Source organism: Scatophagus argus, chromosome 23 (genome assembly GCF_020382885.2).
Source record: "Scatophagus argus isolate fScaArg1 chromosome 23, fScaArg1.pri, whole genome shotgun sequence".
NCBI classification, from domain to species: Eukaryota; Metazoa; Chordata; class Actinopteri; family Scatophagidae; genus Scatophagus; species Scatophagus argus.
In genome coordinates this window covers 5,625,666-5,640,509 of record NC_058515.1, presented here as the reverse complement: position 1 = coordinate 5,640,509, position 14,844 = coordinate 5,625,666, and the positions used below count along the sequence as shown (strand labels likewise).

Genomic DNA, 14,844 nt, shown 5'->3' with positions numbered 1-14,844 from the left:
TGTCTGAACTGGGCTGGGTACAGAGTTACCTTTAAGGGCTTTATCTGCATACCAGTGAGTGAATTAAAAGAAATCTGTCAAACCCACACAGAACACTAGAGCTAAATTTGTGAATTTGCATCCTTTAAAAAAATAAATAAATAAATCAAGGCGGGTTCAGCATTATGAGCTAACTGCTAATGACTTAGTTTTTCACTAGACCAAACGGACTGCAAACATACACAGAAAAGCAGCACTTTCATATCTTGGAAATACAACAAGAACAGGATTTTTTTCCTTTTCACTTCACTGACTGTTGGAGTTTATAATCTGATGCAGCTGGAGTCCCACTATTACTGCTGGGGCAATACGCCCCCTGGTTAGTGAATCCAGCCATGACCAAAACCGGAACTTTATGCTGGGTTAACTATTAAACTCACAAGAACTCGACACAGGAACTCGTATCAGAATTGCGAGATTAAAAATATGAAAACACTATATACTTACATGTATAAACACAATTAGTGCAGCACTCCTCTGATCTTCAAGTAAACTTCTTGCACACTTAAAAGTGACCCAGTTGCAATGTCCACTTTCAGACGTACAGAGCCTGCACAGGAAGCAGTCTGTTAAAGGACACTCTCTCACAGCGCCCCCTTCTGTTGATGTGGAACACCGCCATTTGTGTCTCCCGATCAGATCTGAGTAAACAGCAGGTTTCTATGCTGAAATGTGAAACCCAGTTATCATTTATGCAATGAAAATATTCACAGTCTTGAATTCTGGTTGCACGTGGCACTAAAATTACAACAAATACAGGATTTGATATATATTTTTTTTTCAATTCTTAAACAACAACTCTGTTGGACATTGCAAACAAGAAAAAAAATTGTAAAGGCTGTTAAGGTGATATTTTTCCATTTGTCTCTAAAGGATTATTGCTGTAGTACAATAAAGAGTGGAATGAAATGACCCTGACTACAACTTCAAAGCAGAATGGGGGGTCTAGTAAGCAGAGAAACTGCAGCTTAAGTGTTTCTGTTACACTACAGGGCAGCTTTCAAAGTCATATTTTCAGAGCAGAAAATGCTCACAAAATGGAAATGGACAATTCTATGACAACTGTGCATAGCGTGGCATAACAGGGCTTCAGCAACGGCTGTTAAGAGGACCTTTTGGTGAGATTTTGTCAACTACAGGGCTGCTGAGAGCTTCCTGGAAGAGATTAAAGGAGAAAGGATTATTTTAATCAACTTGCTTTTCACATCATGGATTCCAGAGGCACCACTATCATTATACCATTGTTTTTATTACTATCATTTTTAATTTTCATCATTTTGTCTTTGCACAAAAAAAAACAAAACAAATAATACATTTTTTTCAGGAGTTGATCACCCCTCCCAACCCCAAACCCACCACTACAGTTACAGTTTGCTCAAAACACATTTAAAATCAATGTAAATTACAGCAATGTAAAACGAAATAATGTAAAATAAAATCAACCCTGAAAGAGATAATATAACAGCAACAGCCAGAATAATAATTAGAATCCAACACCCAGCACCTTAATACAATGATCGACTTTTAAAGAAAAATCTGACGTATTAAAAACTGAAAGAAATAATAAAACGACAGTGTGTCATCGTGATAGAAAGAAAGAAAAGTGTTAAGTTAGGTACAACCAGCTGATGGGACCTCGCATTGTCCCCCATCACCCCCAATCTTTGACCCCCAAGTGTGTGTGTGTGTGTTTTTTCTTCTGCTTCGACAAACTGGAGCGTCACCACAAAGAGGGAGATAGAAAGTGGCATCCTCTTGTTTGTGGTTTTGAACAAGAACCCATGCTCTGATCCGAGAAACCTATGGATGAGCCCCCCTCCCCCATCCATTTTCTCTCAGCTTCAAGCCATTCTGGACCGATAAGGCCTTTAAAATGATTAAAAACAAAGGGATGATATGAAATAGCCAAAGATGAATGAGCAGCAGTCGCCGCCACCACCATCAACATTAAATACACTGAAAACGCCCTGTACGTGGGAGTGGGGGTTGTTCATTCTGATACATGATGGGCCGTATGTTAAATGTGTGTGTTAAAGGTGCACCACACCAAAAAAGGCAGCAATGATATGGTCCGACATGACCCTTCACACCCTGTTCAACCCCCCCCCCCCCCCCCTAAAAAAATCCTAATCTGTACAAACCCCAATTTTTCCAACGACACAAAAATATATTATCAAATCAAAAGTAGAAGAAGAAAATAATTCACCATCTTCGTCGTCCTTGTCAATTCCTTTTGTTTTGTTTTTTTTTTTTTTCCAGTGATCTTTTAGAATACACTCACACACACATACTGTTTGTTACATACTCCAAAGACACCTTTTGTATGTATTTGCTCTTTGGGAACACATGTAGCACAAAGGGGATGGAGTAAGAAAGAAAAAAAAAAGGTGGGGGTTGGGGGGGACTAGAAATGCGTCCGTTCAGGGTTGACATTCTGGATATGAAGGCATGACGCCAACCGAGGTGATACCAACATTAACAAAAAAATACAAATAAAATCATTTGAGCATTTATGTGCTGAAGATACAACAGAGACAAACCCCAAATTTAATTCTATAAAGAAAGGCAACATAAAAATCCATCAACAAACCCATCCATGAACTGGTTTTCCCTCCCCAATTTCCCCATATGCCCATCTTTTCCAGTGCACAACTGATTTTAAAAGCCATAAAAGAAAAAGAAAAAAAAAAAAGTACGGACTTGAAGGGTTGAAGCCCAAACAATCGATGACAACATCAAGTTTAACTGGCCTCCTCACACTTGACGGCGTGAGAGAAATTAAAAATGAAGAAGAAAAAGGGAGTGAAGAGGCAAAGATGGATGTGCTTGTGCTGAGTTCAGTTTGAAATCAGAGAGAGATGGTGGCAAAGAGTGAGAGTGAGTGTGTGTGTGTGTGTGTGTGTGTGTGTGTGTGTGAGTGAGAGAGAGAGAGAGAGAGTGAGCGAGGGGAGGAGGGATGTGGTGGAAGGATGGATCAGGTAGATTTTTTTTGTTTTGTTTTGTTTTTAAGTTCATTTTGGGGGGCGGGAGGGGAGGTTTGTGTGGGCAGGTGGAGGGAGGAGAGCGTCCTTAAACCAACAACAGCAGAGTTCATCCATCCAAAGTCCATTTGTGTGTGTGTGTGTGTGTGTTTGTGTGTGTGTGTGTGTGTGGGAGACAGTGGGCTTCAGTGACCAAAGTCCTGGCTCAGTTGGAGTCCATTCAGTTTTCAAGGAGAATCAGAACAAATTCAATCAAAAACCCCTTCGAGTTTTCCAGCAACATAAGGCTCTGAACTTTCTGCAATCATCGCCACTTGTTCGAAATTCAGAGAGAAAGTAGAAAGTTCATTTTTCAGCAATACCTCGGCTCTCCTCGTCCCCCATCCAAACCCTCATTTCCACCAGGCCCTCCGCCCTTCTCAAAAAAAGACCTGGCAGCAGAACCGTGCAGAGAAACTGAATAAATAGCGGGAATAAGTGACAGGAGTGGTCAATGTGATCAAAATGTGACTTCTTAAAAACAGGGAGAGCAGATCGGACATGCAGGAGAGTGGAACGTCTAGTAGAACGTGACAAAAAAAAAAAAAAAACAACAGCAGCAAAAAAAAAAAAACAAAACAAAACAAAACAAAACAAAAAACAGCAGGGAAGAGAGAGGACGTCGGTCTATAAGTACTTCACAACTCAGAGGAAATCAACTCAGAGTTTCTAATCGGAGGACAAAATCTTCAGACAAAACTTCTAGAAAAGAAACATTTTCTAGTCTCAGAGAACCGACAGCCCTACTTCAGACCTTTGTCCAGATAACAATCATGTTATTTTTAAAGTGATCACACCCTTTAGCTTACCTCCCGACTTCCATAGCGCCCACACCCCGCTTACAGCATCATCTTCATCCTTGCTATCAACCCCTTCACCCTCCCACCTCCACCCTTTATCTCATCTCTCCTCGCTGCTCCTCCGCACTCACAGTTTGAGCTCGTTGGCAATCTTTGAGGCAATGTTCTTGAAGGCGATGGACGTGCCCGAGATCCGTTTGAAGCGCACGCCGTTGAGGGAGAGCCGCGGTAGCTTGCACACCTCCATCTCCCACTGGACAAAGTCGTCGCGGGCCGGGTTGCCTGACACGCACAGCAGCATGTAACGCTCGCGTAGCTCGTACTCGCAGCTGTTGGAGTCGAGCACCTTGCGGATCTCACGCATCATCTCCATGGGCTCCATGGACGACGTGGTCTTCATGGACCAGGTGAAGCGAAGCGAGCGCGGCTTGGCCGAGTCTTTCTGGCTGGCGATGGCCGGAGGGGTGCCGGTGCCACCTGTGGGAGGAGGAATAGAGTGGTGAGAGGGTGAAAGATGAGAGTAATAATGAGTGATGAATACCAGACACAAACGATTAAGAGATGGTTAGCATGACAAGTGAGATCAAAAAGGAAGGAAGCAAGGAAGAACGTGACAAAGGAGAGGAAATGAAAATTAAGTGAGGAAGAGAAGGCGCACGGAATGAAAAATGAGGATGAATGCAAAATGACTGCAATATTCTCCAATAAAAAAAAACATTAAGACAATTCTCTTGATGAGAATTGATTGATCCTGAGCAGAATTATAGTTGGATGAAATATAACTGAGTAAGGAAGCATTAAAGGCTCTTTAGTGACATTCAGAGTTTTCAGTTTTTATCCCAAATGCTTCAATGACAAAACAGTAATGATACAGAGAAACATTCTGACATCTTCGCATCCTTTGACCAAAATCTAAAGTCAAACAGCTACCTCACTGGAACTCATTAGGACAAATGAGTGACTGGTCTGACTGTTTTTACAGAATTGGACCGTGCTACTAAAGGCCTACATACCAGTGTTACCAGATCCTGGTGAGGAGTTGTTCTCATCGTTGTTGGATGAAGAAGAGAGGACACCACCAGATGTCTTCTCTGACTTATCCACTGTGCTGCTCAGCATGGACCTGGGTGAAGGATGGGAGGGTGGAGGAGAAGGACAGAGGCGAAGGAAGACAAAGAGGAGAAGAGAGAAAGGGGAGATAAAGAGATGAAAGATAATGTCAGGAAGAGATACAGAGAGGGACAGGAGAGGCAGGGAGAAGAGCGGAAGAAGACAGGAAAGAGAAGGATGAGATAAGAAAAGACAGAAAAAAAAAGTGTAATTTAAAAAGTAGAGACCGAAAGGAAGGAGGGAGAAATGATTGGGAGGAAGAGGGAGATAATGAGGTCATGGAAATGAATGAAGACAAAAAAGCAAAAATTTCTTTTAAGTACCCCTGTGTGTGTTTGTGTGTGTCTAAAGTCACCAAAATATATTTAGATTTATATTTGGAGGTGTGTGATGCAGCGAGAATTTCAAGTCTGTCGCCACACAAACACACATTTGGGTACTTGGATTGTGATTTCCAATCACTCACTCACACACACGCACACACACACCACCATGCAGGTCAACCTCCACACATCCTCTCACTCTCCGGGATGCTACCATTCACTGCTAATCTCCCGTCCCCTGATTGGTTATGCCGTCAACACCATCACCAACCAATCACATCCCAGCTCTGGCCCCCTCTCCCAGCCATTCACAACAAGCTCAGAGATCATCTACTGATTGGCTCCAGTCTACTGATTGACAGGCAGTTTCGGTAGAGTCTTGTGGGGGGGGGGGTTTGTAGGATTTTCGGTTGCTGTTCTGTATCTCACCTGCTCCCCTCATCCCGACCCTCTCCCTCATACGGACTCCTCGAGAAAAATCAACACAAGTTTAGTCTTTTTCAGGGCTGAGGGCAACAACTGGACTCTTAAACAGATAGTAAATGAGCTGGCTGAACACAGCCGCTCTGCTCGCCCGCCACGCCTGCCTTAATGTTCCAATCCAACCACTTCCAGCATCGATGCCAAATGTCTAATTTCTGCTCCAACAGCTCCCATTTAAGTCATGAGCCACATGAGGACTTCGCAGCCCACAATGCAAGTCCCGAAGCCAGTCCACTGCACTGTGTGACCACTTCATCACAGCTCATCTCTGACGAGGCCTCAAGGGGGGGGGGTTCAATGTGTCAATGAGTGAGAAAAGGATGGAATTGCACCAGCCATTCATAAATTCATTTACTGAGTTTATGTGAAAAACCTCTTCCTATGATCTTAGTAACTACTAGCTTCAAACAGGTTTAAGAGCTACTAATAAGCAGTCAAAGAACCATCAAAATCAAAAGAAATCCTTTGTTTGATCACTGTTGTAACATAAGTTCCAGAAAAAAGATTTAAGGGGACTAACAGTGCAAATCGTCATTTAAAATATTACCTAAACAGATTAAGATAAGAATTAGTACTTAATAGGTAGAATTATTGTGTAACAACTAACCTATAGTTTGTCTGGTGCAACCTGTTTAATTTAATGAATCATATAACTATGTTATCACTAGGGTCTGAGTTGGACCTTACAAGAAGCTGGTGGAGCTGCTGGATGGACAGGAACAACATGATGGATGGGGGTGGGGGAGGAGGTTCTGAAATATCATGGTTCACTTTAGATGATAATAAAAAGTATTTAACACAAGATGGAATGGCTTTTAATTGGCTATTCCCAACAGAAGGAAATGTTGGGAATAATCTGTAACAACATGGAGTGATGTGGATCAGGATGGAATGGTTTGGAACAGAATGGTCGGCATGATGAGGGCGAGTCGGATGGCTAAAGGAGGTTAGCAGCATTAATGATCCCAGCACTGCATTGAAACCTTTATTAGTCACATTTAGACACAGGCTGTTTAAAACACACACACACACACACACACACACACATACACACAGAGCTGTAACAGTCTGTGCAACACGTAAACAACATACACACAGAAACACACATTTTCACCCATACCAGCGGACAAGACCAAAAACACACAAAGCGAACTCAATGGAGAAGAGCAGACAAAAAAAACCAAAGAAACTCAAAGACAGACGACAATAAAACACACACTGGCAATGGAAGGAAAGTGACACACATGAAAAATTCAACAGTTTACGGTCTTAAATGAATTCTGTCGTGAGAAAGGACGGCATTCCTGTTCTGCCCCATTAAAATTAATGATAAGAAACATCATGTAAAATACCTCCCCTGCAAAAGAAACATGATTGAAAAAAAAAACACTGCACATGGGAAATTTGAAGTTGGAGCAGTGGAAACAAGTGGTACAAAGACTTCTTAAATAATAAAAGGTAAACTGATGAACAATGGAAAATTAAGTTGTGCCATTTTGCATGTCCGGTGTGATTTAGCTACATGTGAAGGGATGCAAAATGGCTCCCAGAGGAGGGGCACTGTGACATCAAGAGTCAACAAAGGACTGATAAGATGATTATTAGACCTAAACATATTTCACTTGTCTACTGCAGAGTAGTAAATACATATACCTAGAATCAATTTTTGTATATTCTCAAATATAATACCACTTCCTTCCATGTCTATACAGACATTTTTAAGGCAGATCAATAATTTCTCCCTCTCATATTTCAAAAGTTATAATTTAAGAGAATCCTTAAGCAGCCCAAAGCCACTGCTACTGGTATAAAAAACTCAAAGGTAGTTCATCTTAACACTGTGACAATAACATTGTATTACAACTTCTAACCACCAGGTGGAGCAAATGGTCCAGATTAAAAAAAAAAACCCAAAAAAAACAAAAGAAAAGCTCTACCTGCTGGTTAACAGCAGCCAACACACTCAAATGCAAGTGTGTGTGAGACAAGTGTGGTTATGAAATTTGTGTTCAGCAAATTTAAATGTAAAATGTGTCACAGTGTGTTTTAGCATCCGCATATGGAGCAGATAACTAATGAGCATAGAGAAAAGATGTGTCTCTATGTACATGTTTGGAGGTGTCGGTATGAAAATATATATTTGCATGAAATGTCATCTGTGTGTGTGTGTGTTCACAGCATAAAGGTCTTTTCCAGCCAGAGTACGTCAAAGCCATCCAGTTCTGTTGCTGCTGCTGTTGTTAGAGAGCCAGTGCCAGAGTGAGAACAGAGCGATGAAAGAAAGGAAGAGTGCAGCCTCCAGGAAAAAAAAAAGTGCAGCCTGAGAAACACTGCAGCCCCGTCCCTCCTGGGTCCTCTCCTCCTCTCTACCTCCGTCCACAACTACCAGCTACAGCCAGGGACTTTCGAATGACTTACTGCCCCTGTGGGATCACTAACTTGCACCAAAAACTGAAGACACAACTGCAGCCCTCTGTGGCAAATGAAAAACTGTTTTTTGCGACTAAAGCGATAAAAATAAAGAGGTGAGATAGGTGATGGTTTAGAGGAACTGGTAAGTGGCGATGGTTTGGATGATGGTTAACAATATTAAACATTTCTGAGACACAGCAAGACTGCTCATAATATACTAAAACCAGACACTATTTATTTATGTGCTACTTTTCTGTCATATGTGCTTATGGAAACGAGACAATAAGTGTAAATGTCACCCCGTCAGCATCGAACGACATTTTACACTTTGATCTTACTAGTATTTAAGGTGAAGCTCTCCATTAAGCTCACAAGAAAGGCAACATTACCTGCAAGCAAAGAGTTAAGAGTAGAAAGGGAATAGCTTGATCTACGTCACCATTAAGACTCAACCTAAATCTGAGACGCTACAGGGGGATATGAGCTCGTATACACTCGGCCTCTTAAATAAATGGAAAATGGGTGGGGAGGGGGTGAGTATGACGGGTAGGTGGGTGGGAGGGACGATGGAGGGACAAAGAGGAAGTGGGGTGAGGTGTTATTGTGCTTCATGATGATGGAGTGAGTGAGTTAAGTGAGTGGGTGGCTGGGTGAAGAGGAAGTTAGTAAAATAAATAAATAAATAAATGAATAAATAAAAAATGGGCCAAAACACGGCACTCAAAACCAGAAGGGTGGGGGGCAACCACAGAAAAAAAAACGAGGAGGAGAAAAGATAAGGCTCAAGGCATTAAAGGAAGATTTCAACAAAAAGCTGCACGAAACACCAAAAGGGGAGGAAAAATATATATATGTAAAATATATATGAAGAAGAGAATATACGTATATATATCAAGGGGTTATATATTTAGCGTTGGGGATGTTGCCTACCTTCTCGGAAACCTGAACGAGAGATTTCTACAAAAAACAAAAGAGGGATAAAGAAAGAAAGAGAAACAAACGTATGTATAAAAACGTATAGATTTATGACTTTCCTGTAAAAGACAAGCTGCCCTCTAAGTAGCAAACAAACAAATGTCCAACATGAACCAGGCTCATTTGGGATTGTTTGTGCAGCAAGCACAACCAACATTAAATAACCAAAAATCAAAAAAGAAAAGGGAAAAAAGAAAAGAAAAGAAAATCAGTCCTATTCATTACCCATGTGTTTAAATGTGGAAATTATCAGTGTGAATGTGTGAACAGGCATTATAAAATGCACACTGCAGCACCTTAGAGGGATTTAATGAACTCAGTGAAAAAAAAAATTTCATTAAGAGACCCCGTTTGAACAGTCAAACCCACCCTAAAACCCTCCCGACATAAAACGTAGATACAACACACACAGCAGTCCTGGGTGATCCTGAAAGGAAGAGTTTGTGAGGTGAAAAGTCCAAACATGATCCAAAATTTCAACCCCCCCCCAAAAAAAACAGACACACAAAGACATGTTCCCAATGAAAAGCACAGGTTAAGCAACAACTTAATCTTTAACGCACACTGAGAAACTTGATCTGCTTCACTCACTCTCTCACATGCGCACACACACCGATATGTTTGAAGGACAGAGAAGTACAATCCTCCACACCAAGGAGGAAACTGCAGGGGGGGGAGGGGGTGTTACATGACATGTTAATAAAACACACAGCTTGTGTGTGTGTGTGTGTTTGGTTAGATCGTACAAATGCAATACAGCAACATTTTACTTCCTACCAGCATGCCAAATTGTGTGTGTGGATGCATGCATGTGTGTCAAGGTGTCCCCACTAGCGGTATTTATAGTTGAGGGAAAAGTGATATCTCCGGTGTAACCATGGATACTGTCGCCACGGAGCTACAGTATCTCTGAGTGGGAGGCCTCAGAGTGAGTCTGTGCCTGTACATTCACCTCCCTCTCTCTTTCTCACACACACAAACTCGAGACCAACACCCACACATTCAGCCAAGACACTTGACCAATCTCAACTGCTGTCTTTTCTAAGCTATCAGCAACATTACATTCGCACATACATTCCTAACAGATTTCAGCACTTGTGTTCATAGTGTTCATAATGAACTTCCAAGGCGGGTTGGTGACACTGGGGCAATAACGAAAATCTCAACATCTCCCAGCTTTTCTTTCCTTTATTGCTTACTTGGTCCTTCTTCTCTCTACGCCACTTTTATTGCATCACTTCCTCTTCTTCATGTCTTCCAGTCTGGCGGCAGCCTTCAATTATAATACGCCGGGCAGCTTTGTTGCTCCTCCTATCGTCTCCTCTTTTACTTTTTGTTGTCTTTCTGACTCAACTGTGTACAGACTTCACCAGTGACGCGCGATTCAGATAAAACAGTGACTGAGTTTTGTGACTGATATTTTAAGTATCTGCCCATTAATTTATTTTATAATTTATTTATTTATTTATTTTCCTAAGAATCAGCCAACATGTCATCTGTAAAAAAAAAAAGACATTTTGCTGGTAGTTTAAAGGATATGCATATCCTTATTATGAAACTGAATGTTAAAAGATGAAATCAGCAAGTAGAAATGTCTGTCTTGTTGTTACAAGACACTGCAGTCAAAGAGTTGGCAGATTTAATTCCTTCCTTCTACTCTCACAACTTAAATAAAGTCTTCACCTCACTGTATTTACACAGCAGAGTTGAATCAAAGCTGGACTCTACTTCTAGAGAATAATAATAAAATATGTATATATAAATAAAACAAGTTTAGCTTTCAGTACAATCAGGTGTTCCCGAGAGCAGTTTTAGTGCTGCAACCTGCACTAGAGGACTGAGATGAAAACTGGGCCAGACATGGAACCAAAACCAAAATTACTCCTCAGTCACCACTGCTCCAAACAAAATTATAGAGAAGGCACAGCTGTTCCCTCTCCTCTCCCTTTCTTCTCTCAACAGAGTTACTGATCAGCACAACTCTAGTGATAGGGATGAGATGAAACCAGCCCCTTTAAAGAAATACTCAGTGATGACATGGACGCACAGTGTGTTGTTCCTGAGAGGAAATGAGCACATGAAATGACTCGTAATGTAAACCTAGTTATTTTCTGTTTCAGGCTGAAACCTCAATACTCAAAAAAAAGCTTTCTTCAGTACTTGTGCTGCAAAGTAGTTGGATAGCAAGTAGAACAGCTGCTACCACAATTGCTTTACAATTACTAAGCTACAAAGTTTCTTCTTATGCCACATATCCTCTCCTGTCCTTTCTGTCTCACTGCTTTCTTTCCCTTGCCCTCTAATACTGCAATCACAGAGCATCATCTGAACTATCCACACTTCCTATTTCTCCAAGCTCATGCCTCTGTTTTCACTCACCTGCGTACAAACTTGGAAGTAAACTTGCTGAAAATCCCAGTGGCACCGTGTGTCCTCCGGGCCTGGCTGTTGCCATGTGACAGTGACGGGGATGCGGGCCCTCCGGGGTAGGCAGAGCCCTGCTGGTCTCGGGCCCCCCGCTGCTGGCCTGCGTGGAATGTGCTGCGGATGCCCACCCCTCGGGAGAAGTTGGGACGGTCTGACACAGCAGCGCTGCTGATGTTGTGGGCAGATGGGGAGGCACCGGGTGCCCGCTGAGGTGGGGCGCTACAGAGGAGGGGCGGTGGAGGGAGCAGACGAGCAGGGAGGTGGATGTGGAGAAGAAGAAGGAGGTGCAAAAGGATTGGAGAAGGATAAGAGAGGTTGGGATGTGTGATGAGAGAAGAGCCAGCGAAGAGGAGGTGCAAATGAAGAAGAATTCAGGGTGGCAAGGTTGGACAGGAGACAAGAGAAAAGACAGCAGGAAATAAAGAAAGCATGAAAGAGGGAAGGAGACAAGAGGTAGATTGAACAAAGTGAGGCGTAGGAGGTGATGCAAGAGGAGATATGTAGAAAGAGAAGTGCAAGAAAAGGGGACGGGAGAGAAGAGGAAGGGTGTGGGAGAGAGACACCGAGTTAGACAAACATTAATGGAAGAAAACACTTCCCTCTGATGTGGTACTTACCTCACTGTAAGGTCATACAAGTATCTCTGTCTGATCAGTATATGCTAACCCTGAGGTTTCACATAATCCCATAAGTCAGCCAAGTCAATATTTAGAGCCACGTCAGGTCAGTGAAACACGTGTAGATTCACACTTAATCCTCATTGTCTCAGCCATGGGACAAAATATCACAAACCTCCAGCGCTCTCTCTCTCTCTCTCTCTCTCTCTCTCACACACACACACACAGACAAAGACACACATTTTAACTATTCACTGAGCTAAAAGCTTGTTTTTGCTTTGTAAGTATGTGTCCATGCATCTTCCATACCAGTGTGTGGCACTGGCACACCTGCAGCAGACGGTAAACACAACGAAACAGAAATGGCATACACACAAAAACAAACACACACAGAGTAGAAGAAACACAGTTAGTGGAATAAACAGAGCACTTAATATAAATGGACAATCCAACGCAGGAGGACGCAGTGGGACTGAGTTACCACATCACGAAATGGATATTGCAGGATATGGTTACTGTAATGTGGGAAGTATACATCATCAAGGCAGGACAAAATTTCATATTAAAATAGTAGAGACTGCGTTTACTACAGCAGCTTCACCGCCCAAAAAACTTCCTCTTGCTTTGTTGAATTCACTTCGACTCTCTTTTTGGACCAGACATTTAGTCTTAAACAGATGTTTTTTTATAGCTTATAACTGATCTGTAAAGATTTATGCTATCACTACCAATCTCTAACTGTATCTGGTTTACATCTGCTGTTATGGAAAATAATATTACCTAAGAAAGGGGGACACAATCTGTAATCCTGTAGTTCCTACTGCTTCAAGTTTAAGCTTCTTTATTGTTGCTACTAAATGCTTATTACACAAGAATGATTTTCATCCCTTACAGATGGGTAGCTGAATAACTGTAATTTTTGATGATTTTGTTAAGAACTACATGTGTTGCAGAGCGATGGGGGAAAAAAAAACAAAAACAAAAAACAGTCCCGTACTGAGCCTCTAATGCACTCGACACTCAAAAAATAAGCAGGCTTTTCAGTCATAGTTTTTCTGTGTGATGAACAGCTTTAACACATGCTTTCATTTGATGTGGATGTTTTAAAGTTGTGCACTGAGGATGAAATATACCCAAATCAAGCACACACACACACACACACACACACACACACACAGTTCTCCTATGAATACAGATGCAAGGAAAGAAAGGCTGGATCAGGCAGATATGTGGGGACCACAGATATATTATAGTTATGAAGATGACCGTTGTTTGCGAGAAATTTTTTCTTGCCGTGAGGAAAATAGCTGTAACATTTTCTAACTTGTTTCAACATATGAAAGAATTTCTGTGAAGTTTAATTAAAAGACCAGTGACAGATGGCCTGTATCTAAAGAACGCATGTTAGAAAGAGGTGTGATATGATGTGGACGCATCTTCATGTTGCAGCTGCATGATTTTTATGCTAGGCATACTTTACGCATGTACAGCAGACTACACCTCAACTTTATAAAAAGGTGCAGCTGCCTGTGTGCAGCATCACTTGCTTCATTGCTGTACATGAATGCTGATGCAGTAAAACATGTTGGTTAACCTAATGTAAATTCATGAGAACGGCATCTGACAAGTTTTTCAGAAGGGTATTTGGGGGACAGCTGGATAAGAACAGGAATAGGTGGGGCTTCGGGGCACAGACTATGTTCTGAGAAAGGTGCCTAATCCTTATTCAGGGTACAGTCTACGTGTTGGAGCGGTACCTTCTCTCCAGCGTTCCCAACCAGGTTCTGAACAGCCCAAGCTCACTGCTGAACGACGCATGCAACAGAATGAGACTTCAACATAGCGCAGACAAAACTACATACAGCCAGAGGGCCACCTTGACATTTGCTCTGCTGGAATTTTAGCCTGACATTTGCGGGGGGCTTTTTTCACTAAACAACTGTCACAAAAGGGTGGGGGTCTCTGTGCAAATGGCATATCAGCTCAGTCTCAGACAGTATTTAAGGTAGCTGAGGAACATATTCACAGACCTTCCACCCTGTACTGTGACACATGCCTGGCAGGGCAACAAGCACAAATTATCAAAGTAGCCCTCGAAACAGACACTGTAAAGCAGCTGAGCTGGACAACAAAGCAACACACACAATCCGAGCACAAAGACAGCAAACACACACATACACAGTTCACACGAATGACCAACAAGCCACATTCAGGTCATGACTTCATTTCATTCATTCAGCATCACAGTATATGGGGGTATACAGGGTTTTCCCAGGCAACTTCATAACTGAGGTGGGCTTACACAGCAGATTGAAGCTGAGAGAGAGAACACTTAATGAGCTTTGAGAACACACACACAAAAAAAACAAAGGCTGAGGGAAAACTTTCTTTTTCTTAACAAAGGACAAGCCAGGGAAAATCCTTTTGTTCACAAACACATCATGTCAGAAAACCAAATGGGGGACAATATAACACAAATACATTTTCACAGAAACATGCATCAGCACAACTATTAAAGCTGCATATTCTCCTAGAGCACCTTTTTTAAAAAAGATGTGTTTTAATGATGTAAACAAAACATTTAACCGCCTGTCTTCTTCAACCACTTGCATTCATAGCCCACCAGCACAGGTAGACT

At 41.9% G+C, this 14,844-nt stretch overlaps 1 protein-coding gene across 12 annotated transcripts in view; it reads right to left on the bottom strand.

The window, feature by feature from the left end:
- Positions 1-1,267: 1,267 nt before the first annotated feature.
- Positions 1,268-14,844, bottom strand: part of mark2b (MAP/microtubule affinity-regulating kinase 2b) — a 49,050-nt gene continuing 35,473 nt past the window's right edge. For 6 of the 12 annotated variants that reach the window (XM_046380862.1, XM_046380872.1, XM_046380868.1 and 3 more), the window contains 5 exons: positions 11,542-11,808; positions 9,118-9,144; positions 5,722-5,760; positions 4,873-4,982; positions 1,268-4,336 (listed from right to left, as the gene is read on the bottom strand). In XM_046380862.1, coding sequence (XP_046236818.1) covers positions 3,987-4,336; positions 4,873-4,982; positions 5,722-5,760; positions 9,118-9,144; positions 11,542-11,808 — 793 coding nt within the window. In that variant the 3' untranslated portion in view covers positions 1,268-3,986. The remainder of the gene's footprint in view (positions 4,337-4,872; positions 4,983-5,721; positions 5,761-9,117; positions 9,145-11,541; positions 11,809-14,844) is intronic. The other 6 variants (XM_046380866.1, XM_046380874.1, XM_046380865.1 and 3 more) reach the window with 5 other exon arrangements.